This window comes from Pelodiscus sinensis, chromosome 6, assembly GCF_052426305.1.
Source record: "Pelodiscus sinensis isolate ZL-2025 chromosome 6, ASM5242630v1, whole genome shotgun sequence".
Classification (NCBI taxonomy): Eukaryota; Metazoa; Chordata; order Testudines; family Trionychidae; genus Pelodiscus; species Pelodiscus sinensis.
In genome coordinates, this window is record NC_143057.1 from 38,170,716 (window position 1) to 38,198,245 (window position 27,530).

General features: G+C 41.7%; 1 protein-coding gene across 1 annotated transcript in view; it reads right to left on the reverse strand.

The window, feature by feature from the left end:
• The window catches only part of LOC102454459 (guanine nucleotide-binding protein G(q) subunit alpha), a 221,744-nt gene that overhangs the window by 137,947 nt on the left and 56,267 nt on the right, over positions 1 to 27,530 (reverse strand). Inside the window, exon 2 of the mRNA XM_014573325.4 lies at positions 10,321 to 10,505. Within this exon, the coding sequence (XP_014428811.1) occupies positions 10,321 to 10,505 (185 nt within the window). The remainder of the gene's footprint in view (positions 1 to 10,320; positions 10,506 to 27,530) is intronic.

Below are 27,530 nucleotides of genomic sequence, written 5' to 3' on the forward strand. Positions count from 1 at the left end.
TTGCTGCCTCTGATACAGAGGCAGCAAGGTGGGGGGAGCAACTAGTCGACTCGACTACCTGATAAGCCTATGCTTGTCAACTCGTCGTTTACATCCCTAATTTGGATCCAAAGTTATTTTCAAAATTATCATCTGGACACTTAAGACTCTATTAACTAATAAAATAATTGGGTGGCATTACTGTTAATCAATGGGTCTATTTTGGGGCAAATAAAGCAATACTTTTCATAAAGCAATACTTCAGCATTAGATGTAGTCTACAAAACATCATTCGTCAGATAAAAAAATCCCAAGATCTCATTACATACACAGGCCCATATGCAGGGAAGGGGGGTGCGAAGAGTATGAACACACTTCCCCATGGTCCTCCAAGTAAGCATGAGACTGTGATGGCACCTTTCTCTAGCCTCCCATCTCCCATGCTCTGGCCGACCAGGGGAAGACTGGTACTGTTTCTCCTCCCGATCCTTCCCCAAGAGTGAGGCTGGGGGTGGGGTTGGACCGTGAAGGCGGGGCAGCCACCAGCCCCTCCCATGACTTTCACCCCGGCACAGAAATTCCTGAGCACAGGCTTGATACAATAATGGCCTGATGATCCTTCCCATTTTGTCCATATCTCTGTCAGAGTGCTTGCATGATTGTGTGATTATGTGAGCAGACATATATTATGATTATTTAAACAGAATGATGTGCCACACACATTAGAAGGAAGATTTAGACAAGAGCAAGTTAGGGAGGAAACTAAGGATTTTGGAATTATGTTTTCTCACAGCAGGACAAATCACACAGAGATCCTCAAGCAAGCAATCACCACCTCCTGCTTTTCACACTAGCTGTTGAAATAAAATATGGCACAGGAAAGATAGAAAACAGACATCATTCCCCAGCCAGCTGTGTCCTTCTGTACATACTAATTTCTTCTTGCCTAAGTATAGTCCTTTATTTATAAATTATCATTTTTAAAGCGAACAAGAGATTATTTTTAAATGCTAAATGAAAGAGGAAAATGTTGTAATGAACAACAAAGGGAGTTGCTAACATTGAAAACATTTAGAATTACAACTAAAATGTCTTTCTGCAATACACATTATGGCATACATATTTTGTAATTAAGACTCTGATCCTATCAAGACTTATAAACATGATTAACTTTAAACACAAGAGTGGTTCTATTACATTTGGGGAGGGGGGAGGAGAGAGCTATCTAAATGCTCAGCATGCATATAAGTCTTTGCAGAATTGAGGCCTTAAATGGTGTCTGTCTTACTAATTGCAATTTCTCCTAGAAGAGAAATGTTTTTGTGTACGTGTAAGTGTGCTTGTAATAAAGCAAATTTGGTGGCTGTTTACAATCTGGTGGCTGCTTACAATGTGCAAATTAATGTGTATAAGCAAACATGCTACTGAAAAAAACCATACATTCATGTATTCATCTTACCGAAGGTTTTCTTTAAATCTTCCTTATTAATTTCTAAATTGATAAACAGAAGCACACTGCAGTATGCATAATGAGGCGCAATTAGAAGTCTTGCAGCAAAATTGTACTGATATTCCTAGGCACAGAGCCATCCCCTTATTTGTGTATGACATTAAAAAATACACAATATGCTTAGATGAATGTAGATATTATGCAGAACCTGACCCAAGTTCTGCGACTGGAGCAATGTTGTCCTGCAAATGGAATAAAAAAAGAAAGGCCAAAATTTAGTCACTACCACTGAGTGCAATGGGAGTTGTGAGCGCTCCAGATTTCTGAAAATCTGCCCACTTTTATTTAGGGGATCTTTATCATTATTATTAGTATTATGACACAACCTACAACTCGGGGTGCATCTACACAGCACCCAAAACTCGAAATAAGATTAACAATTTGCGATATGCAAATTGCGTAGTTTATTTCGAGTCTATTTCAAAATAGGTTATTTTGTCATTTATTTTTAAATAAAGTGCTATTTCAAGCCATAGCTTACTCCTCATAGAATGAGGTTTACGGGGATGGCGAAATAGCGTGTCCACTATATTTCGAAATGACGGGGGGTAGCTATTTCAGTATACCTCTGCTATCCCCAAAAAAATCTGCTGTGTAGACAGACCCTCAGATAGGAATCCCCTGTGCTAGACGTAGTACAAATAAGTAGTAAGAGGCAGTCCCTTTTCTGAAGTTTCTCCAATCTAAATAAAAAGTTGAGCTGTCAATTGATGTGTGTTAACGCCTGCGATTAACGCAGGGCAGGATTAAAACTTTAATTTTTAACGTGTTACTTGCAGGCATTAATGCTGCGCTGCCCCTTTGAAGTGCTGCTCTGGCGCCTCAAAGGGGCAGCGCATTAGGAGCCTGCAATCAGCCGGAGTTCCCAGCAGACCCCGGGCTCCCGGCAGTGCTGCCCCTTTGAAGCACCAGCACAGCATTTCAAAGGGGCAGCGCAACATGGAGCCGGGGATCATCTGGGCACTCCAGCTGATCCCAGGCTCCTAATGCGCTGCCCCTTTGAGGTGCTCGGGCAGCACTTCAAAGGGACAGCGCAGGGCAGAGCTGCAGATCAACTGGAGTGCTGCCACAGCATTTCCAAGGGGCAGCACTGCATGGAGCCAGGGTCAGCTGGGGAGTCCAGCTGATCCCGGGCTCCTGTGATGCTGCCCCTTTGAAACTCTGCTGCTGCAGCTAATCCCAGGACTCCAGCTAATCCCAGGCTTCCGCAGTATTGTCCCTTCAAAATGCCGCCGCAGCATTTCAAAGGGACAGTGCGCACGATTAATCACGATTAATTTTTTTAATCGTGAAATTAATCGAGATTAATTTTTTAAGTCACTTGACAGCCCTAATAAAAAGACAAAGAGTGGAGGAAAGGAAACATTATTGAGATTTTACAAATGGCGATTTGAGTCAAAGTGAAATTAAGGCCCCATTTTAGCAAAGAACTTAAGCAAGTGCTTAATATTAAAAATAAGGCCCTGTATTCATTGTAAAGAAATAAAATTATCTTTTTAAACTTGGCTTAGGTAGATGTGAGAGAAGAGGAAATGGTAAGGAGTGGATGAGGACACAGTGGAAGAAAGAAAAATGGAAGAAAGAAGGAAGCTGTGAGTGCAAGGAATGAAGCTTAGGCAGAAGGAAAACAGAGTTCAAAGAGGAGAGCAGGAGTGCAGTGTGGGGTGAAGTCCTGCAGCAAATGGAATATGGAAATGACAAAGGACTCAGTTGTGGTTAGAACTAATTAATCAATCAATGAGCAAGCGTAAAGCCAAGTGTTCGTGTTGTGAAGAGAGGATTTCAGGATGCTTCTGTGGACGACGTCATCCCTTAGCACTGCGCTCCCTGTGCTGCTGCTGAAGAAGCAAGCGTTCCAGAGGGTTGTGGAGTTTGTGTGTGTTTGTTTGTTTGAAGACAGACACTATGAAGTTTCTTTCACTGCTGCCTCTCAGGTGGACAGAGGGGTTAAGGGGTTACTGAGAGCCAATATTCATTTTACAGCAGAATATGACTGCTGTGAACCTGCTATGGGTACAGGTTCCATGGTTCCTTGTCTGCACCCCATGCAGTTAGGTGTGATGGTAATTTAAATCTTGTTCTGCAGTTTTTCATAGTTGCTGGCTCCTGCAAAACCTATTCCTTGCCCATAAATTGCATCCAGATGTAAAGAGAATGTAGAACCATTTTATTATCTTTGTAAACTTTCTCTTTACTGCACAAATTCCATCATTTTCGTGTGCCTTAAGGTAGATTTCTGAGACCACTAAGAAAATATGCTGAATATTAATGAATGCTGATAGTAGCCTTCTTTTCTATATTCTACTTTTAAAATCCTACCTCAATCTCTCAGGTTTGTGACTCTGAAGATCAGCACACAGATGGCACAGTTTGGATCTCTGCTCTGAGTTCAACTTTACAAGCTTGTTCTATGTTGATAGGCTGTTCTCGCATTAGGGATGTTAAAATGCATTTAATTAAATAAATGTGTAAGTGCTACAGTTTCATGCGGGTAGCATTTGGCTCCCCAGGAGCTGGTACCTAGCTTTTAAGCCTGCTTCCTGCATGTACCAGGAGCCTGTGTGTAACTGTGAATGTTAACTAATGAGCCCAGGCTCATCCATTCACTGCGTACACAGTTACACTTTCACATCTCTATCTTCACATCTCTATCTTCAATACATTATTTAAATACCACAGGAATCATTTTTCTAAAAATAGTTCCCCAGACTCTTCCCGCTTAACCCTTTACGTCCCTAGAACAAACTCCTTGCTCTGCTAGCAAAGCCTCCTCTCATTATTGTCTCCTCAGCCTCTTTGAATCAACCATTGCTTGTGGCCTATTACTAAAACTGAACACTTCATTACGACAGTTTGGCAAGTTAGGTTCATGTGGACTTCTTTCCTATGCATTTGTGCACATCAGCCTCCAATCCAGAATTAGTATATGCCTCTCTTGTGCCTGTCTGTTAGGGAGAAATAATAAATTGTCTTTTGAGACCCGCATACCTCAAGTGTAGTGACTTGAGCCTTTTGTTTCAAGTGGGAAGGAAAAATAAAACAGCCATACTGACATACTCACTCCCACCCCATCCCTCTATTACTGGTTACGTGTAGAAAATACACAATAGAAAGGCTGGCTCCAGACTAGTATCTCTGAAGCAATGACTTCCAATCCTTTACTACAAGCACAGACTCCGAGGCCTGGTCTATGCTTACTGGAAGATTGGTGCTGCATGATAGACCCACCGGGTCGAGAAGAATAGGGGAAGTTGATGGGAGAGCTTCTCTCGTTGACCCCCTGCAGTGGAGATGCCATTGAAACTCAAATGAAGATACACTGACTCCAGCTACATTATTCACATAGCTGGAGCTGTGTACCTTGGTCCGTATTGCCCACTGGTGTAGACCTGGCCTGAGAAGACGTTAAAGGTGAGAATAAAGGCTATTAATGCTATGCTGAACCTTGTAGCCGACTGCACTATTGACAGGATCATAGACACACAGGGCCAAATTTCTGAAAGACAGGCCTACATTCTGAGTGAACCTGAATGTCCCTAGATGCGTATACCAATATTACTATTGTAGCTCAAAATTTTCAGCCACGTCGCCATTTAGAGTTCTTATAAGCCATATATACATACAAAACCTTATTTCTGTATGTAATCCTGGTAACTGTCTGCATTTTCGCATGTGAAACTCAGGCTTATCTTTAATTTCTAAAATAAGTATAACTATACAGACATTTTTACTTGTTCAAGTTTTAGAACCTCCACAATTACTTCACCTTTTAGTTTCAAGATATAAAAAGGAAAACAATAAGCCTTCTCCAAAACCAAACTAAATGCCAACCCTTAAGTCACCACTCTCCATGTCACGCAACATCCTGAGTGAAGAAACGAGCCTCACCCAATGCCGTAAACCTCAAAAACACTCAAATTTTGTCCGAGTAGCAGGGGGAAAGAATTCTGGTGTCAAGGTCTTGCATGACAGACTCTCCTACCACAATCTGACATTTCATTCTAGATACTTTGCTTGAGGTCCTCAGCTGACTCCCACCATCATGACAGTGTTTTACAAATAGCCAAGACCTTTGCAATATAGGGCTTTACAGATCAGAGTCAGTATCTTTAATTGTATCAGTTAAGTGAACAGGAAGTCTATTCAGTTCCTGAAGAAATGACCTAATATGTATTCTGTGACAAACACTGCTTAGGAAGTAGGCAGTCATAGTCTACATTAGCTGCCTCTTCCAAATGACCCACACAGAACACATAGTTAGGGCTCTATAAAATTCACAGTCCATTTTGATTTTTAAAATAGTAAATTTCATGATTTTAGATATTTAAATCTGAAATTTCATGGTACTATAATTGTAAGGGTCCTCCCCCAAAAATGAGTTGGGGGACACACATTTATTGTATGGGGGCGGTGGCACTGCTACCCATACTTCTGCGCAGCTGTTGGCAGCAGCATTGCCTTCAGAACTGGGCAGCTGGAAAGATCTGGCTGTTGGCCGGGATCCAGCTCTCAAGATAGAACCACTGCAAGCAGCAGCACAGAAGGATGGCATGGTATGGCATTGTCACTCTTACTTCTGTGCCACTGCCTTCAGAGCTGAGTCAGCAGCTGCCAATCTGTGGCCACCCAGCTCTGAAAGCAACAGTACAGAAGGATGGACAACATGGATACAGCACTGCCATCCTTACTTTTGCACCACTCCTGGCAGGGCACTGCCTTCAGAGCTGGGCACTATTACAACCACCATTCTCTAGTTGCCCACCTCTGAAGGTAGAGCAGAAGTAAAGGTTGCAATACCATGACCCTCCTAAAATAACCTTGCAATCCTCCTGCAACTCACTTTTGAGTCAGGACCTTAATTTGAGAAATACTGGTCTCCCAGAAAATCAGTATAGTATACGGTAAAAGCACACAAAAAGGCCAGATTTCACGGCCTATGACATCTTTTGCATGACTATGAATTTGGTAGGGCCCTAATTATTGTTATCCAGTCTAGAAGTCAAGATATTCATAAGTGGGTCCCAAATGCCTATTTAGCTGGACACTGCAGAGAGAAGAAAGCAAGCTGTTTCCCCTCACTAGCATCACCTGAAATTGAAGGAACAGCCTAAGTCCAAAACATCCCCAGATGTTGAGCTTCCTGAACAAAACAAAACAAAACAAAACAAAACTCAAAGACAAAAAATACCCTGGTCTGCCCTCTACATCCAACCCTCAGTCTCTAACATTTAATGAACAAGGGCCATTCTGTTCTCACATCTTTAAGCACGACCACAAAACAGAGGGGGAAAAACAAGTGGTGAGCTAAAAATAGGCTGTTACTCAAACTTCAAGAAATTCTCCAGAGATAGGATTTCCTGATATGAGATTCAAGTTAATAGGAAGTGCCCTTCCTGTGTTTTTTAGGATGCAAGGGTAATGAGTTTGTTTTCAGTAGACTAACAGTGGAGTGTGAGCTGAGTTCATTGTTTTAAAGTGACCTTGATCTACCAAATTTACGTTTTATAGTTCATGTTGTTTAATATTAGGCATGATTTGAAACAACTATAGTACAACTTATATTTTCATATGAAGGGGATCCTTAAGAAAATATTGTACAGTCCCTAGGAATTTAGGATCAGGTCCATATTTTCTTATTCATGGTGTGTAGTGCCTTACTTCACACATAGCTCCATCAAAGTTCATACGGCCACTTGTCACTATTTAGAGAGATTAAGAATACCAGAATCTGGCCCTTAAAGATACCCAGATTTTGCATAAGAGAATGTTCAATAATCATGAATGCACAAGCTTGGATGTGCCTTTCATTATACAGTACTCATCAGACATAACTGATTCAGGCAACTAAACTCGTACAAGAAAAAAAACTAGCTTAAGCTGAGATTCTGATTTACCATAAATCAGTTTCCAAATTCTGATTAAATACAGTTTGATCTTGTCTACACTAGCAAGCCACACCACATCCAAATTAAACATTCTGAACTATTTAAAAGCATGTTTTACATTAATCCTGCATATCTGATTTGAGTGCACCGTGGAATAACAGCAACATGAAATATATAATGTTATACAATATATACACAATTAATACCAAGGCTGTTCAGTCTTTTCAAGAAAAAAAATACACACTGCATGGAATAGTCCAACATTTTAAAATGTGGATCAAAATCTGAGGTAATTCACAACTACCTACTTATATATAATGAATGGCCTGAAATGTAGCAATTAACTCTTAAAAGCAAACATGCTTTTCATTTCAGTTCCTTAAAAGTAACATTTATTAGCTCTATCTCTGTTATGATACCTCACTGGACATCATGTTATATGTCACAGCTGCCAGAGACTTAGGGTTGGTCCTGCTTTGGGCAGAGGATTGAACTCGATGACCTCTTGAGGTCACTTTCAGCCCTATGATTCTGTAACATGTAAAGCATGAAGCCAGACCATGGAGATCAGATAAATCATGCCTTCTGTGATTTTGTACAGTTGTTCAAAGACTTCTTCTAGAATTATCCAAATAATATTTTGAAATAGATTTTGAAAATAAGATCTGCTGATCTTCCTAAAGCCCAACCCCATGCTCAGCAGAATTATTTTGCCATTACAGTATAATGCTTAAGTATCAGAGGGGTAGCCGTGTTAGTTTGAATCTGCAAAAGCAACGAGGAGTCCTGTGGCACCTTACAGACTAACAAGCATAATGCTTGTTGGGACATTACAGCAGAGCTAGAACCAGCTGGCATGACATCGGGGGATCTCAAAGAAAAAACAAGGCTACTTTTTAGCTAATAATAGGCTCAATACCCATATTACTGAAGTCAATGATGTTTTGGGTGTTGTATCTCCGGTTCACCTTTAACAAGTAATCCTCATATATGTCAACACGCTGCAATACTAGCTTATTAAATCCGGTTGTTTCTAGTTAGAGTTTTAGGTCTGTGGATCTCCTTGCTCTCTGATGTTTTGGATACTTAAACAACAAATATTACAAAAAAAATCTGAGTGACTGGCAAGAGTTTACTTTCACTTTTGTACAGCAATGTTTAAATAAACTGAGTAACTAAATCAGAGTACTGCACACATTTCAGAGAAAAAAATAATCAAATCATTAGTACCATTTCTAGCCAACATTGCAAGAAAGAAACTATCACTGAAAGGTGAGAGTTTGATAACAAAACCCCTAGAAGATTTTGGATATTACAGAATCTCTTGATTCTTTGCTATAGCAGCAAAACACGCAGGCTGTGTCTACACTGGTGGGATCTTGCGCAAAAGAGGCCGCTCTTGAGCAAAAACTTGCTGCCTGTCTACACCGGCAAGTAAACTAACGTTCTAATGTATGAAATCAGGGCTTCTTGCGCCAGAACTCTGACACTCCTACTCAGGAATAAGCTCTTTTGCGCAACTGTTCTTGCGCAAGAGGCCAGTGTAGACAGGCAACATGAATTTCTTGCGCAAGAAAGCCCTATGGTTAAAATGGCCATCAGAGATTTCTTGCGCAAGAGAACGTCTACACTGGCATGGATGCTCTTGTGCAAAAGCACATGCCAGTGTAGATGCTCTCTTCTGGAAGAGTTTTTGCAGAAGAACTCTTCCGCAAAAGAGCTTTTGCGTGAGAACGCACCAGTGTAGACGTAGCCAAAGGTTTTTCAGCATTCCCAGGAGTTACAAAGAGATGCTATTAGATAAAAAAAGTCAGGCTTTTTGTTTTTAAAGAAAGAATTGCTTAAACCAGTATTTACAGCTTAAAATAATACTTTAAAAATCTATCCAAAGGTAAGCAATTATCATCTCAATTTTATTCTCTACCAAAAAAACACCCCTCCTAACTGCAAAAGAAACTTGCTCATTGTTAAATAGTGAGCCAGTAGCAAAATCAGGATTAGATTCCAAGAGGCAAATTCTAAAATTCAGATATGCAACTCTCATAGCAGTCAGTGTCAGCTGCATGCATGTATTTGACCTCCAGCTTTTGTGTGTCAGTCCTGCTCTCTAACCATGGTTTCTATCCACGAAACCTCCCCTAAGTTCAGATTAATACCCAGTGTTTACTGTCTTTCACTGAAGTGATTAAAAATATTAAAATATCTTTTTCTTTCAAAAAAAGTAAATACAAAAAGGTCAGAAAGAATTCAGGTTTAGCTATAGAAACCTGACAAACGCTTGAATAGATTTTCCCATCTCACATAAAGCACAAATGGTGTGAGTTTCAGCGATGTCATCAACTTCAATTTGTTTGCTTGTCAATTTGCATCAATAAGCATGACCTAATAGTACTGATGCACTCGTTCCCATTTTTTCGATTTTAGTTTGAGTTTCTAAAATATATGCAGTATTGAAACTACATTTGAAAGCAACAGATGCAAACCAATGTATCATAATTTAGCCCTATTTATAAAGCCTTATTTTTTTTGCAATATTTTAAATATCATTGGGCAGATTCCCTGGTCTGGCTGAACCATGCTCTGCACAGAATGGAGGATGGGAGGAAGGTGGGTTTGAGTATCTTGGCGCCTGAGAAACTCCACTCTTCTCTTAACACACCCAGCCAGCCCAAAAACACTAGCTATGTTAGGAGACTCTGGATACCTTGCTCTGTCCCCTTTGTATGGCCAGAGGCAAGCAAAATGAAGAGAGACAGGAATCAGGATGTGATCCTATGCATCAACTTTCAATACAATCTACTGTCTGCAAGATACTTCCATCCAAACGTTAAGTAAAGCATAACTTAAATGCCAGGAAGCAACTGTACGAATTTAAAAGCCCTTCAAGTACACTCTAATAAATAAAAATGGAAAGCATTAAGCAGCCTATTTAAACAGAAATCTCACCTTATTGTGTTCATATTTGTATGGGATTTTGAGTGTATCCATAGCTCTGATCATAGCTTTCATTGCTGTAAATATATTCTGATACACAAGTTTTGTGAAGCCCCGTTTGTCTTCATCAGAGTATCCTGATCCATGGATGATTCTCATCTGTTTGATGAATGTGCTTTTGCCACTTTCTCCAGTACCTGCAAGACATTCAATAAGGACACATTGTCAAACCAAAATACTCACAGAACACATGAAATTGTTGCATGAACGTAGCAACTTATTTTGTACAGGACTATGCACACTGTCAGCACTCAACCACTAATAAATAGAAGTCACTCTTAATCACAGACAACACTAACAAAGGCCAATCCTACATCCAAACAGTTAAGACATCCAGTAACAACTAAAGTAATACTTGAGTAAAAGTTGCCTTTTCAGGACCAAAGTAAGTAAAAGCATAGTTTAGAACAGTGGTTCTCAAACTTTTGGCCTGAGGCCCACCCAACTCAACACAGATCTTTGCATGGACTACCAGCCAACCACCCATGATGACAAAATGGGTGCAGGAGGGCATGGGGGTGCGGGGTCTGGCCATGAGGTAGGGTGCAGCAGCAGGCTGAGAGTGAAGGGGTCTAGAAGGGTGTTTGGGTGCAGGAACAGGTTGGGGGAGGGCTGGGAGTCTGGCCAGGATGTATGACGACAACTAGGATTTTAACAGGGTTCAAAAAAGACTTAGATAGATTCATGGAGGTTAGGTCCATCAATGGCTAGATAGGGTAAGTAGGAATGGTGTCCATAGCCTCTGTTTGTCTGAAAATGGATGACAGCAGAGGGATCACATGATGATTACCTGTTGTGTTCCCTCCTCTGGGGCATCTGGTATTGGCCACTGTCAGCGACCAGGATACTAAGCTAGGTAGATCCTTGGTCTGTGCCAGTATATCCATTCTTCTGTTCTTATGAAGGAATGGGCTGAGGGGTCTGGATGGGAGGCTGGGTGCAGGAGTGGGCTGAGAGTGCAGGATCTGGGTATATGGAGGATGGGGGATGCTTACCTGGCTCTGTGCTTCCCACAGCTCCCAGGCACCGCCCCCCACTGCTCCTATTGGCTGGGATTCTGGACAATGGGAGTAGCAGGGAAAACTTCTAGGTAAGCAGCTTCCTGTGCTGCTGGTTCCCCAGCTATGGGAGGAGAAGCAGTAGTGTGCAGAACCTCCTCCTCACCCCACAAGTCGGATCTGGCCCACGAGGCTCATCCCTCTCTCTCTGCAGTGGGAAGCTGGCGTGGGGCTGGAGCACCAGTGTAGGCTCTCTGCTGCAGGGGAGGAGGGAATTCAGGCCCCAAGCCCATAGCTCACCTGAGAGGTGGTTGGGGACCACTAGTGGTCCACAGATCACACTTTGAGAACCACTGACTTAGAAGGATTTCAAAATATTACCAACTAAAACATGTTACACCAAAATCTCTAGAACATCAACTACTGGCACTCTGTCCAGGTGGAATGATTAGTCATTAAGGAATTGGTTAAAACCAATTCAATTCAACAAGGCATCCAGAGAGATGATGCTCCTATATCTCACAGAGTGACGGAGAGAAGCAAAACAGAGACCCCAGCTTGAGAACTAAGGACCAGAAGTTATGAGATGAGGGAGAAATTGGCTGTGGAAGAAGTGTGAGAGCTCTCTTACCTGGAAACCTGACTAACAATTGAAGTCAGAAAGAGAGAGAAGTAGAGCTACTGGAAACAGAGTTTACTACAGCTTGGATTTGGATCGCTCTGGGCTACCCAGAAGGTTCTTTAACCTTCATTCCTCTAGGAAAACCTAAGGGCATCCAATGCTGTGTTCCAACTGACCAATAACCCCTAACATTTTGAAAACACTGGCGGAGTGTCACTGTAAATGCTTGATTAGGTGCATTAATCCCCAGAGTGTGCAAGTTTCTAGCCAGGAGAGTGTCTCAGATGGCCTTGCTAAACACTACTCAGAGGCTACGTCTACACTGCAGGCTTCTTGCGCAAGAACAATTGTTCTTGTGCAAAAACTTGCAGAGCGTCTACACTGCATGTGCATTCGTGCGCAAGTAAATTTACAGTAGAGTGTCGAAATAGACAGCTTCTTGCGCAAGAGTTATTCCTCTCCCCACGAGGATAAGCCCTCTTGCACAAGAGCTCTTGAGCAAGAAGGCAGTGTGGACGGGCAATAGGAGTTTCTTGTGCAAGAACTCCATATGGCTAAAATGGCCATCAGAGCTTTCTTGCACAAGAGAGCGCCCACACTACCATGGACGCTCTTGCGCAAAAGCACATGGAAGTGTGGACGTGCTCTTGCACAAGAATTTTTGTGCAAGAACTCTTGTGCAAAACAGTGCTTGCGCAAGAAGCTTGCAGTGTAGACATAGCCACAGAGTGAAGCATGGATGCTGACACCCAGAGATTCAGTCTCAGGAAGATGGCAAGGCTGCATGGTCTACACTGGAGGAAGAGTGAGACCTCTTAAAAGCCTGGATCATCAAAGGGTTTTCTCCAAGAGATGTTATAAAGCTGGGGGTGTAGCACCAATCCTGTGGCTCTATGACAAATCTGCCAATGACCTTTTCAGTATATTTACAGGTATTTAAACTAGTACAAAATGTTTATCATATGTAAACTGCACAAGGAGAACAGGGTGATTTCAAATGGGGTAAGAGTCAAGATATTATGGTAGTAGTACAGATGGATACCCTCTCCATAAGGAAAAAACACTGAAAATGCAATAACAATTAGGGCTCTGAAAAACGTTAACTTTGATTCTAATTTTTTTACAAGTATTCACTTATTAATTCCTTTAAATTTGTTTGGAATTCATGATACACATATTAGCCAGAGATATCAAGAACAAAACATTGTTTTATCTGGATAGTTTGAGTACTGGTGCATTTCAAGTCTGAGATGTATTTACTGGGAATGGTAATGTAGGAAATGTCATGTGATATTTTTCTTTGTGATTGGCTGAGCACATCAGGTGAGTCAATAGAAGCTATTTTTACTTGTATCAGAAGGAAGGGATAGTACTTCTGAATTAAAAAAAAAATCAAAACATTTTATCATCACCTTTAACTCTGGCAGATGTGGCCCAGGCAATCATGTTAATACTCTTACTATCCCAACAGTTAAGAAAGAAAAATTGTAAACGGCATAGGAAGGATAGGGTATTATTTACTCTTATTAACAATACAAGTGTGTTTTAAAAATGCACAGACTTTTCCATGTTTATTATTGTGGCATCCAAGCACTTCAAACACTAATTAAATTATTCTCACAACACTTCTCTGAGGTAAGGAAGTATAATTATTCTTATTTTACAAATGGAGAAACAAAGCCCAGGAAAAATTAAGTGACTTCCCCAAGATCATACAGGAAACTTTTGGAAGAACACTGCTATCACTCAAAAGGCCACAGCTCCTTACACCAAGAACAATAAACAAAGTTTCCTTAAAATTCTATTGCACATTAAACAGCAATTTTGACTTAATGGAATTCTCTTTCCCCTTCCTTCTAGAGAAGTACCTAGAGTTATGGGTAACATCCCACTCAACTCCTCTGCTTCCACATTACTTCTTTCATCTCTTCTGCAGTCTGTTCCCCCTTATCTCCATTACTGCTGTGCTCTCACAGTCTCCTTTTTTCTATATTTACTTTTATCTCTTTCAATTTGTAGTAATACATTAAACCAAAACACTCTTACTTGAACACAATATTTTGAAAACAAAAAGTTTTTATAAGTTGCACAATAATATGCTCCTCATAAATAACCATAAATCCCTTCAAAATAACCTTTGTTGGAATTGACAGGCCTTGCAGAGTATTAGAAAGATCAGCAAACCCAACTACGTTGGACTTGTGAAGAGCAATGAGCCTCAGGCTTCTCTCAGGACACTCAAAGATAGAAAGCCAGATTTTCTTGCATCCTAATATTTTCAGGCACCAGAGCCTGAGATCTCATAAGAATTTGTTCTGCCCATACAACACTGTCCATTTCAATCTGATGGTTCAATTAAAAAATATTTTCCCCCCCAAATACACATTTGAATGCAGATTTAGAATGCATGCTTTTTAGAGTTAGCTGTTTAATAAGGGTTAAATCTGAAAATGGCATAACTACTCAAAAGTTTCAGAGGGGCAGCAGAGTTAGTCTGTAACAGGAAAAACTTACAAAACAACAAATGGTCTGGTAGCACTTTAAAGACTAAAAAAACATATAAATGGTATCATGACCTTTCATGGGCACAGCCCACTTCTTCAGATGACCAGAGTGTTTGAAGTCTGATGAAGTGGGTTTTACCCACAAAAGCTCATGATCCCATATATTTGTTAGTCTCTGAGGAGTTACAGAACTACTCCTTGCTTACAAAGAGATAGCAATGGGGGGAGGGGAGAGAAAGACCATGGGGTTTATGAGGTAGATTATTAAAATGAAGAGTATGCGCGCGCGCTCACACACACACACACACACACACACACACTGCAGTTTCTCATTCCACACGTCTAGAATCCATACAAACATATGTATGCAATTTCTGAACTTGTACTAGCAGGAGTACTATAGTTTACTGATTCTAGAATAGTCATTAAACAAAATGTGTGCCACTTACAGGCCATATTTTAATATACAGGCAGTCCCCGGGTTACGTACAAGATAGGGACTGTAGGTTTGTTCTTAAGTTGAATTTGTACGTAAGTCGGAACTGGCGTCCAGATTCAACCGCTGCTGAAACTGACCAGCGGCTGACTACAGGAAGCCGGAGGCAGAGTTTCTCTGCCCCGGGCTTCCTGGAATCAGCCACTGATCAGTTTCAACAGCAGCTGAATCTGGACGCCTGGAACAGAGCAGCTGGGGCGCTGCCGGATAGGTCCCCGCAGCGCCGCACCTCGGCGATGAGGGGACCAACCCGGCAGCACCCCAGCTGCTCTACCCCAGGTGTCCCCAGGTATGCTGCTGCTGAAACTGATCAGCAGCTGATTCCAGGAAGCCCGGGGCAGAGCAACTCTGCCTCCGGCTTCCTGTAGTCAGCCGCTGGTCAGTTTCAGCAGTGGCTGACTTGGGGACGCTTGGGGCAGAGCAGCACACCAGCTGCTCTGCCCCAGGCGTCCTGATTCAGCCGCTAATGAAACTGACCAGCAGCGGCTGAATCAGGACGCCTGGGGCAGAGCAGCTGGGGTGCTGCCGGGTTGGTACAGTAGCGTCGAGGAGCGGCGCTGCGGGACCAACCAGGCAGCGCCCCAGCTGCTCTACCACAGGCGTCTGCGAGAAAAGCCTGGTCTGCTGGGGGGGCCCACTAGCTGCACCCCCCCCCCAAGCAGACCAGGGAGACGCGGGCGGCGGGACCGCCCAGACGCGCCGCAGTCCCGCCGCCCGTGTCCTCCGGGGCGAGAAAAGTGGCTCCGCATCTCCCTGGTATGTTGGGGGGCTACACCCCTAGCAGACCAGGGAGACGCGAAGCAAAGCTGCGGAGGACACGGGCAGTGGGACCGCGGCTTGTCTGGGCAGTCCCGCCACCCGCGTCCTCCGCGGCTTTGCTCCGCGTCTCCCTGGTCTGCTGGGGGAGCCCCCCACAGCAGACCAGGGAGACGCGGAGCCGCTTTTCTCGCCCCGGAGGACGCGGGCGGTGGGACCATGGTGCGTCTGGGTGGTCCCGCCACCCGCGTCCTCCGGGGTGCTAAAAGCCCCGTTCGTAAGTACAGATCCGACATAAGTCGGATCCGCGTAACTCGGGGACTGCCTGTATACAGAAAATGAAAGAGATCATTTTAAATCTTTAGGAGTGTAGATACATCTTTGATCCCCATTATACTTTAGTTCTAGGAGGCTACCTCACACAGCACCCAAGCCCCTGCTGGTGCAAGAAATTTCAAACTCATATAGCTTACTGATTTTTGAGGTAAAACTTGAAAACAAGCTCGGCCTTAAGACGTACGGGAACTTAAACTGCACTCTTGTTTTGGATGTTTTTGTCTTTAAATGCACAACTTTTATGTATAGTTTTGTATAAGAGTTTTTTTAAATGATGACAAGATTAGGTACTGGAGAAAAATGGCAGCTGCTTTTCCAGGATTTTTTCCATCTGTTCCCCCCTTTTCCACTGTGCTCCAAAAGGAAGAGAAAAAGCAAGAGTTGAAGTTACACTGTCAATGTGAATTTTTTTTGGGCGGGGGGAGATATATTTAAATTGACACATTTTTAACTGCTACTTTAAATAACTATTACTCATGAATATCTTACTGAAGCCAGTGAAACTACTAAAGTGTTTAAACTTAAACACATGTGTAAATGTTTGAAGTATGAAGGCCTCAGTGACTTTCACAAAGCAGTGGACATACCAGCTTGTTTTTTTCCTGTTTCTGTTTATTACTGTGCATTGCTTTTGAAGTGGAAGCAAAGTCTTCAAACATAATTGCTAGAAATTATTTAACCTATCAATAAAAACAGCTGTTCAAAAATAATTTAAAGCCAATTCTTTTCTTTACATTTTCAATGGACGTGGGAAAAGATGTATTTGAGACTTTTACCAGGTTTTGTCTGATGCATTGAACAGAGTAGAGGAAAACTCCTCACTGGTGGAATCTTTTTAAGGATACAAGTGGCTTTTATTTCCTCTTTATGTGTGGGAGAATTACATGCACAAAAATTCCTAGTGTATTCACCACAAACAGGGTTCAAGAATTCAGGTAGATGTTTCCAAATAAAATATGTTAAGATCTCTTTAATATGGAAAAGAGTTTTTTGTTATAAGAGTTTGTATTTTGGGGCGGCTGTTGCATTTACTTTACACATTTGTAAAGTACTACCGGGGACAGGCAGAGAGGCCATCAACAGCACATGTTCAGGACAGTACAACAAAGTCACCCCATTCCTGGTATTTGCCTTCAATATTACTTTAAGAAACAAAGAAACCTCAGCCTAGGTTTTTTCTTTTCCTGCAGTTTCTTCTCTGTACCTGTCCTCACTTTATTTTGAAACAATGGGAAGCTCACTCCTTCCTTTTATTAACATATTGGAGATTATGAGAACTACCTAGTTTAGATGCATCAGACGAAATGGTTCTTCATCTTTATGCGTGGTCCTAGAACTGGACTGTTCTCACAACCATGTACACTTAGAATGCTCTCTGAGGGTGAAATGCACCATAAATAGTTCTTGACTGTAAATTCTTGGAACTAGGACCCTACCTCCAATTCTTTTCTCCTATCTGCGTAAATCAGGTATAATTCTACTGAAGAAATTAGGTAAATCAGTAAAATCAGTTCACATGAAAGAGAATCAAGCTTCTGTTTGTACAGCTGTAAGTACACTAGTGAAGTGTCACACAAAAACAAATAATATAGTTTGCAAAGACATAAGTCTTTCTTATTAAAGCATCTGGTACGTATGATGATCATTTCCTCAAGGAGAAAAATGAGGAAATATACCCTTCTTTCCTCTTACCCCTGTCACGCCCTTTGTCATGGCTACCACTAACTATCCAGCTATCCAGAGGAAAGACGACGAGATTTTATTTTGAGGATTTTAAGTATTCTTCTAAAGGACTGAATGTGCTGCCTCTTCACCAATTTCATCCCCAAGGAGTGAAAGGTCACTACTTAGAATTTAGAGGAGGGGAAAAAAGAGTCAGTTAATGAAAACCATTAGCAGATGTAATTCTATCACAGACATTCCAGGCAAGAGACATATTGTATTGATCATTATGGAACAAATCTTATATTTTTCCTACCCCTTTCTTTTAGACTAGTGTAACATGAAATACCTTTACAGTATTAAAACTAGAACATTTTACACTATTAAATACTGTGAACAGCTAAAATGTGACTTATGTAAAAGCTACAATGAAAATATTTAACGACACTAAGAAAGGTTTAATGCATATGATCAAACCTAAGACCGAACTCAATTAACTAAACATCACTCTTAGAAATCTCAAAACAAATATTTTACTTTCTATCAGAACTGTTGCTCCTACCACCAGGAAGAAGCGTGAGTCCCTGGATAACACACAAGTTCTGGAATGCTTCCCTATATTGCCAGTGGCTTAGGAATCAAATACAGGAGACTGGATAGTAGTTTTCATACTGAGTGCTATGTCATAATCTGAGCTACAGCTGTGCCAAAGGACTTTTGGCATCACTATTTTTTTGCAATGAACTAAACACACTCAAAAAACAATATTTATATAAACATAACCAGGGCTCAACAAATAATGTAACCTACTCGCCTGTGGCGAGTAGATTACAACTCAGAAGAGCCGGTGCAGAGTGATCTGCGCATGCGCAGAACGGTGCGAAACTGTGCGGCTGGGGAGTGGGGCTCGCCGCCGCTTGGCAAGCCCTGAACAAAACTATATATATATATAGTTATCTGTGTGGTTTTTCTATACCCTGCACGGTTTCCTTAAAGAAACAAAGCTTTATAATAATATATACATATTATTTGTATAAAATTATATATGCAAGAAAAACAGCATATTGTTGTCCCATCCCTTGCCTTTCTTTAGTCGAGGCCATGGAGACTTAAGATAAAAATACTTTTTTCTGAATATTTTCTTTTTCAGCTACATTTTTCAACAGCAGTAATTGATTTAAAAAAAGAAGAAGCATGGTTCACACTAATACAGCTCTCACATGTTCTCATAACTGTTGTCCTTGAAATGAAAGAACAAATTACTAATGCAAAAGTTTCCCTCCTTCCGCAACCTCAAGAATAGTGATGAACGTGGACTTCATTTCTGAGCCCTCAGTAAGCACAAGCATTTCTACAGCCATGAAAAAAGTCTCAATATAAAAACAAGATTTGAAGTGAAACAAACAAGTCAACCCATTCTCCACTAGGACTCCAGTTCTTCATGATTATCTTCAGGAGTGGACCACGGCACCCATTCACTATCAATTTTAGGGGAAGACCTACATTTCCAATACCAACCAGAACTCACTACTTGGAAAAAAAATTAGGAATAGGCAAACAGGTTCAACCAAAATTTTAAAAAAACTTTACTCTGGTCCAGGCCAAAGGATGGGTAACAGACCAGCAATACATTTATGGTTCAACATCTTGTGACCCAAGATTCAGAGAAAGAGAGTTTTAATACTTTTGGAAATACTTTCTAAAGAGGAAGCACATCGCTTAGAGGGCAGTTTATGAAACATTAGACCTAAAAATCACAGAATTATGACAAAATGAAAAACTGTTTGAGCAAATTTGTAAAGAAATCTAATTAGAATTTCTCTCTGTCGCTCTCTCTCAGGCTTGTAGAGTGGATTCCTGGTGACTAAGACACTTGGTTTTATGGGGGCGTGGGAGAAATAAAATACCACACCAACATAATTTTTAAAAACTCCACAAAATTCCTAACAGCTTTTTGTACCATTTACATGACGGTATAGTTCAAATGTATGCCTATGGCCAATGCTGCAAGGCAAACACCATTTCATTTAATTGATAATAATTGCATGCTCATTAGCATTTGTTAGTTCTTATTCCACAATTCTGCTAGAAGCAAATGCATTGTGAAAACACCTGAATCGACCTAACTAAATGTTTTATAAAGAACAAGCAATTGACACTTCTGGTAAATTGACCCTGGAGGTTTTTTGCCTTCCTCTGTAGCATGGGGCACAGATCACAGCTGGAGGATTCTCTGCATCTTGGGGCCTTCAAAGTATTTGAAGGCTTCAATATCTGAGACATAGGTGAAAGGATTATTCTAAGAGGGGTGGGTGAGAGTCTGTGGCCTGCACTGTGCAGAGGGTCAGATTAGATGATCATAATGGTCCCTTCTGACCTTAAAGTCTACGAGTCTATGAGTAAAGGTAGAGCTTAGCTAGAAGAAAAATTACCTTCTTTCAGACTGACTAGACAGTAACCTAAACAAAGACAGGCAGAGGAATACATATATTTGCAATATTATTATTTTGCTTGTTTTGAATAGTGATGATTTTCTTTTTTTCTATGTTGAGGGTTTGGATAGCGAAAAAAACAATAAAGCTGGAAACAAATTGTGTTCAGTTTGCTGACAATGAAAGCAATTTTCACTACGTTACACAAGATAGTATTTCAGGTGACAATTTCAAAGTTAGGTAATGGAAGTGACACTACATAGGTATTCAAATATATAACTACTCAGAAGGGTCTAAGGGTTAAAGAGTTTATACGCTGCCCAGCTTTGTGAAGCTACACATGCACCATCTCCCAGAGAGGTGTAGCCAGACAGACACCCCCCCCCCCCCCCCCGTCAAACCAATCTTGCTTGCCCTCTGAGATGTCTGTATACAGGGCAGAGAAGGAACAATAAGAAAATCAGCATAGCCATTAAGCTTTGATCTGCTTTGATGCGAGATCAGGATATGCGAGTGTTTTCTGACTCTGAGTAACGATTAAGGCAATAAACTGAGCTCGAGGCTGCAAGAAGTGCCCGGCTGGCACCCATGTTGATTCGAACACACACAGTCCCTGGGAGAGGAATTTCCCACTGAGAAAAAGAATGCCCAGTACTTCCAATTTAATCCTCTCAACTCTCTCTTACAAGTGTAAATTAAGTTCACAACTCCCTTGTAAGAACTGGTCTCACAAAAGACAGACCAGCACCATTTGGCATCACAGATAAGAAAGAGAAATACGTGACCCAAAGGGTATAAAGGTGGGTACAGCAGCGCACTCACTTTTGAGTGTCAGTCTACCCTCTACCTGCTGGTCGGGTTAGGTGTTTTGACCTCCCGAGGTTCCACGGGGACGCCCACCTCGTATTTTCATTTTTCCGAGGAATTGAGGGACCGATCCTGGCCTGACACGCTGGGACCGAGTGACGCAGAAGGGGGTAAAAATTGTACCCGTATGTGTCCTTTTGTTTTAGTGCATGCATAGAATAGAGCTCTTTAAAGATTAAGCTGTCATTTGGTACCATTATTCTCTATTTCCTATCTTTATTTTTCTTTGTAACCATTTTTTAAAGATCTCTGTGTGTGTGTGTGTGTGTGTGTGTATATATATACACACACACACATATACACACACACACACACACACGCCAGCAGTTAAGAAATAGAACAATAGCCATTGCAACCATATGATTTATAAGCGTCCTCAATAAACCTGTAACTGTTTAAGCTTTAACCTGACTCCTTCAGTTGCTGTAACAGAACCAGGCACAATTTAAAAGAACTTCAGCCGGTCTTAAGGGACAGATATAGGGAGAGCTTGGGCGTTTGGATTTGTGTCACTCCCAGGTGGCAGATCCACTGGGGCACCTTTCAGTCTTTCCCTAAGGCTGCCCGCTGTGAAAGAATTACGAATTCTAGCAGCTGAAATCTACGGTGTTATAAGCTCTCCCTGTAAACTCATTGGGCGCCCGTCAATCTCCTCCAGGTTGCCCGCTGCAAGGGACCCCGGTCCCAGCAGTTGAAGTCTCGGGGGTATAGCGCACGCACGCACACAATATAGGAAGAGCTTGGGCATTTGGATTTGTGTCACTCCCAGGTGGCAGATCCACTGGGGCACCTTTCAGTCTTTCCCTAAGGCTGCCCGCTGCGAAGGAATTACGAATTCTAGCAGCTGAAATCTAAGGTGTTATAAGCTCTCTCTGTAAACTCATTGGGCGCCCGTCAACCTCCTCCAGGTTGCTCGCTGCAAGGGACCCCGGTCCCAGCAGTTGAAGTCTCGGGTGTATAGCACATACACACTGCCCTGACCGTCGGCTGACAAGAGGTCTTTAATTGGGTGATGCTGGGCTGAAGTCTCATCTCATAGCACATCATGACAATTCTATAACACATTCATTGAACTAAAAAACCGATCATTTTATGGTTAAGGCACTAGACAGGGACTTTGTTTTCAGCTCTGCCACAAGCTTCTCACGTGTCCCTGAACAATACATTCAATCTCTTTCTGCTTCAATGCCCCACCTGTAGAGTGGGATTCAAAGAGAATAGAATCAGACAGTATACGAATGTACAATATATGTACAAAACTAGCTTTGCTGATAGTACTCCCTGCTCATGAGGGACACCTGCGCTGTCTCCAATTCTCCTTCTCATTTCCCAAATCATCAGAATGCCCTCAAGAAGAAGGCCAGACAGCTAATCTTTGGCCATTCGAGGTGCAGCTTTAATGAGCTTTGAGGAGAATATAGTCTGCTTAGTCTTTTGTGGCTGGAAAGGCAGTGACTGCAATACAGACAGAGGTGTCAGATAGGTGCATGTAATGGGGTAAAAATGGAAATCCACAGAATTCTGACAGGCATATTAAGGTGTCCCTAGGAAAGAGCAAAAATCACTGTAAATCTGTTACACAGAGGACACAACAATACATGACTCAACTATGTGAGTCCAGGAAGAGAATTATGAAACAAAAAGGCCCCTTTTTAGCACATTGTATAGGGATTTCCACACTATTGCTGTTAATGATTTCTCCTGGACTGCTATGATCAAGGAAAAAGAAAAGGGATATCTTACACTGCGATGACGAGACACTACGAAAGGGAAACCTATTAGTATAGCATTTTTTTAATGAGAGGCCAGATCCTTTTGAAAAAGATCCTTGTTAATCAGAAAGGAAAATTCGATAAAATAATGCTGATACAAATACCACATATGTGTATCCCTGTGGCATTTGTTTGGCTTTTTCTCCAAAAACTAAAATCATTGGGAACAATGTAAGTTTAGAGTTATTGGAACAAAACAAGAGAAATTGGAAACAGTGAATTGTCAGGCTTAGCTAACCCAAGTTACATAATCAAGTACAGCATTAATTCCAGATGTGGCAAGGGATTTACACCTATTTTTATTATAGCGTTAATTTCAACCCCAGATTTCTTACCCTGGGCCTTTAGGATAGATAACTTAGCATTATGAGAAGACTGGTACACTGACCAAAATTCACACGCACTGTGCCTTCCCATAGTTTCCTACCTTTCCCTTATTTACTACCAAACAAATTAAGAAATTTAATTTAGTCTTAGAAGCCTGAATTTGTACTTATCAATGTACCAAATTATAGTAAAACTTAGTACTAGTATAGGGCTGGATTCTCAACTCAGCTGAATTGACTTTGTATCACAAACAGTCTTACAGGAACTGGAAAATTGCCCTGCGTGGAAGGAAAATTGATGAGCACAAAATTGGTGGTGCTTCCTGCACTTACTGCTGCCACAACCACCACTGCCTGAGGCCAGACATAAGAGACGGCAGGGCTGTGCCGGGGAAGATGGGAGAAGGGAGGAATATGGCACAGCATAGCTTCCTAGCACAGATTCCATGGTAGCTATCCCCCTTGCAGCTTTAATTTAACTGGGTCAAGCTCTCTGTCAGCCCCCCAGAGCCTAATCTCTGTTCACATAGAGGACTCCATCAGTATTAAGGTTGCTAAAATGTGACTATATGTATATAGTCAATACAACTAGTCAGTAAGTGCCTCTGCAGAGCTGCAGCGGGGGTAGCTCCAGAGGAGCTGACTCAAGCTGGGACTGAGCAGTCCTGGCTTGTACCAGCCCAATAGCCATCTGCGCTGCAGCTCTGAATTTTAAATGAAGTAAGAGCTGCTGGACTCTTACTGCTGTTAAAATGCAGAGGCGCAGCGATCAGCGCGAGCTGGAACTGTTCATGCTGAGTCCTGCAGCCCCTGTTCGCAGCAGCCAGCCCTTATCACAGTGGCCAGCCCTGGCTTCTGTGAACAGAGACTGCTTCGGCACCAGCCCCTGTTCATAGCAGGCAGGGGCTGCTGCCTGAGCAGCCCTGGCCACCGCAAACACGTTACTTGGCAGCAACAGCTCCTGTCCACAGGAGGGCTCCGCTCCCCACTGGGTCTCCTATGGGCAGGGACTGCTTCATAACAGCGTCCCCTATCCCCTCACCCTACAGCACCAGCTCCTGCTCTCCCCCCTCTTATTGCCTCTCTCTGATAGAGGCAACAAGGGGAAGGGAGGGGAGGGGAAGAAGCGACTAGTCAAGTCCACTAGTCTCTTACATCCCTAATCAGTACTAGGGATATCAGAGTTTAATCTATTAACCGATTAACCAATAGCTTACGTTCTCAGATCAAATCAGCCGGATACCGGGAAGCCAGCTCCACTGTGGCAGCGAAGCCTCCTCCCTGGGAGCCAGGCCAGTGGAGACTGGTGGCACCGCTCTCAGGGTGGCTTCCCTGCATCCTCTGCAGTATAAATCTAAGCCTAGCTTTATACTGCTGAGCCTGTGCATGTGTAACCACTACAATTTTTTAGTGGCTACACGATGACTATATTACACAATTTTAACATCCCTCATCAGTACATAACCACACACTGAACCTGCACCTCTCTGAAGCTGCTACCCTCTCCAGAATCTCAGTTTTCATTTTAAAATAGAGTATCGTCTATCAGAATTGTGCCCCAAGTGTCACCAATGAAGAGAGAAATGCAAAGACAGCAATAGCTCTAAGTGTCCCATTAATGCAAATGTCCTATGACCAATAACTTAAACATCACATTTTGTTTATTATTTAAATCCATCATGTAAAAATAAGAGAGAGAGAGGAAGAATCAGATACCCACCATTTATGGTGAGAGACATCTCCTTCTGGTGCATTTGAGAGACGCCCCCACCCTTTTGTGACTCCCTAATCAAGGAGGATCCAAGCCTAAGGACCTAATAGAGTCTATGGACACATTCAAGCCCTATGGAGAAGCAGCTCATTTCAAGAAGCCTAATAGAGCTCAGAGAGCCCCATGATCATATTTTGAGCATCCTGTCAATGGTGTCTCATTTGGGTGCCTCCTGTGGGTGGACCCTAGAGAGTGGTACCACCATCTTTCCCCCCAACCTGACCCTTGCTCACATCTAACGGAGAACACTCCTGTGGTATTTTTCATTTAAAAAGTTGTCTTCTACAATATAATTTTTAAAACCTGCAGAAACACAATGACCTACAATTGGAAAGAAATAGGATAATTGCAAATGGGGCAGAAAGAGTAATATACAAGGTTACAAAATAAGTGGAATTTTTTAAAGGTTTATGTGTTTTAAAAGTGGGAAAAACTGGAGCAAGTTTCAGGAGGTGAGCCATCTTCCTAAAGGCCATTTCAGCAAAGTGATGTTTTCCTGTCCATCTAATGCACAATGCAGGGATGGAGGGGAAGGGAAACAATTATCTTTCTTGAGACAATTCTAGTAGAGGGACTCTAGTGATCTACAGATGTCCTGGACAAGCCTCCAGATATCCCAGGAGCTACCTTCTGGAACGGAAAGCTACAGTCAAAGCCTCTATGTTAATAGTGATTAGTGACTTCTATGCCTATGTGAAGCACTTTACCAGTCCACTAGTCCAGAAATTCATCTCCAGCATGGCAATTTTACCCACTGGTTATACAGTATTCAATGCAACAATAGACACAGGGTCGTAGCTATTGCATCCTCATCAGGATTTGACAGTCATACTCTCCAGAATGAAGTCTGCTGAATTCGTTTCTTATTGTCCTGCCTAGCAAACACAAACACATCAGGATTCAGCCCAGAACTTTCATGACGTTGCTAATTTCTATACAGGATACACCATCCTTCCCTAACATTGGATGTTTTTTACTACTGATTTCTGAAATTTAAATGTTCTTTTGGCTGCTGGGTTCCTAATGGATGCTAAGGAAGCAAATGTGACAAAAATTGGTTTCTTTCATCTATGCATGCAACGTTGATACTTTCCACTCAAGCACGTCTCCTTCTTATTAGATGTGCCTTCTAGCTCCACTTCGTTAGACTAGCAAAAATGTAATGTAAACAAAGGCTATACCTTAAGACTGCTCAGTGATTCAGTTTAATGAGGAATGTGGCTGCTCAGTTATTAAGTGAGGACACTACACCAGTGCTCAAAAATGTGAACAGTTTCAGAAGTTTAAAGGGATTATTTTTTACATAAAAAGCTCGACACGAGTTGCTGCTTTACTCCTGTATTACACTGGTATAAATGCACTGGAATGAACTGGAAACAAAGTGGTACTATGTTTATATCAATAAGAAACCGAGGGACGGGGGGATTAAAAATTAGTTCAGATAAAAATGTCCATTTGAGCATCTCCCCGTTGTCTGCCCCCAACCCACACCTTCCACTCTTGACAAACAGCTCTCAACCTCCTCCCCTTTGTTTTAGCTAATGAAAACTTGGTTTTATCACTTGAAAAAAACTTAAAGATTAGGGAACCTCACTAGTAAGAGGAGATTTATTGTCCACTGTCACAAACTGCATATCTTCTCTTTTGCAGTACCTAAACCTTAGTATACAGTAAATGAAAGGAAAAGGAGGCACACGCTCTTGTGCTTGCCTTAAACTTGTTTCTAACTGAAAACGAGAAAACCATTTTCAAAGTGAAATCATGCTGGAGCATTGCCCATTCCTCAGATAACTTTTTCTGAACTACCATATCAAAAATATCTTCTTACTGAATAGGTTAAGCTGTGCTTCACAATCTGTACAAGTTTCTTAAATTTTACCTTTTCTCAACAAAAATGTTATGGTTTTGTTGGGTGAGGCTTTATAATGATCTATGTGGAAAATGATGAGAAAGGGATTCTCCAAGAAAAAAGACCACTCTAGGAATATATTATGGTATTATTCCAATTAAACAGTCAGTCACCATTCCCAGAAGCTGATTATGAATCAAAAAACTGTAGCAGCTTGTTTTGTTGTAGAGCCAGTCATGAGATGATAACACTATATTTTGGAAGGGAAGGATGAGTAAGTGACCAAGTGGTTTTCAGTATCCCACATGGACTGAATACAGCTTGAAAGTACTACACCAAATTTTCTACCCGCAAAATTATTACAGATTGTAGAACGGGCATTTAATAATTCACTCAGAAAAACACTGTTGTAGATTGTTGCCTAATTAATGCACTGAGAAATGTGGAAATACAAAGAGATTGAGTAACCTGGATGAGGAAAGAGCTATGGAAGCAATGGAGAAGTGTGACAAGATGAAATGAAAAATACTTGATTGCAATTATAAGGAAGTTTTAAAGGATATTCTTAAGCCAAAAGAATATTTTATAGCCTTGTAAAAATCCAGCTAAAGAGTATAGGCCAACATATCCTTTTTTTCCCCCTCTCTCCCGGAGGCAGATAGAGTTGCCAGATGGTTGAAACAAAAATACCAAACACTTCTCTCCCCCTCCCCCCCAAAAAAAACACCGGGAAAAAGTTCTGTTGAAAGGGGAAAAAAAAGAGGGGGGGGG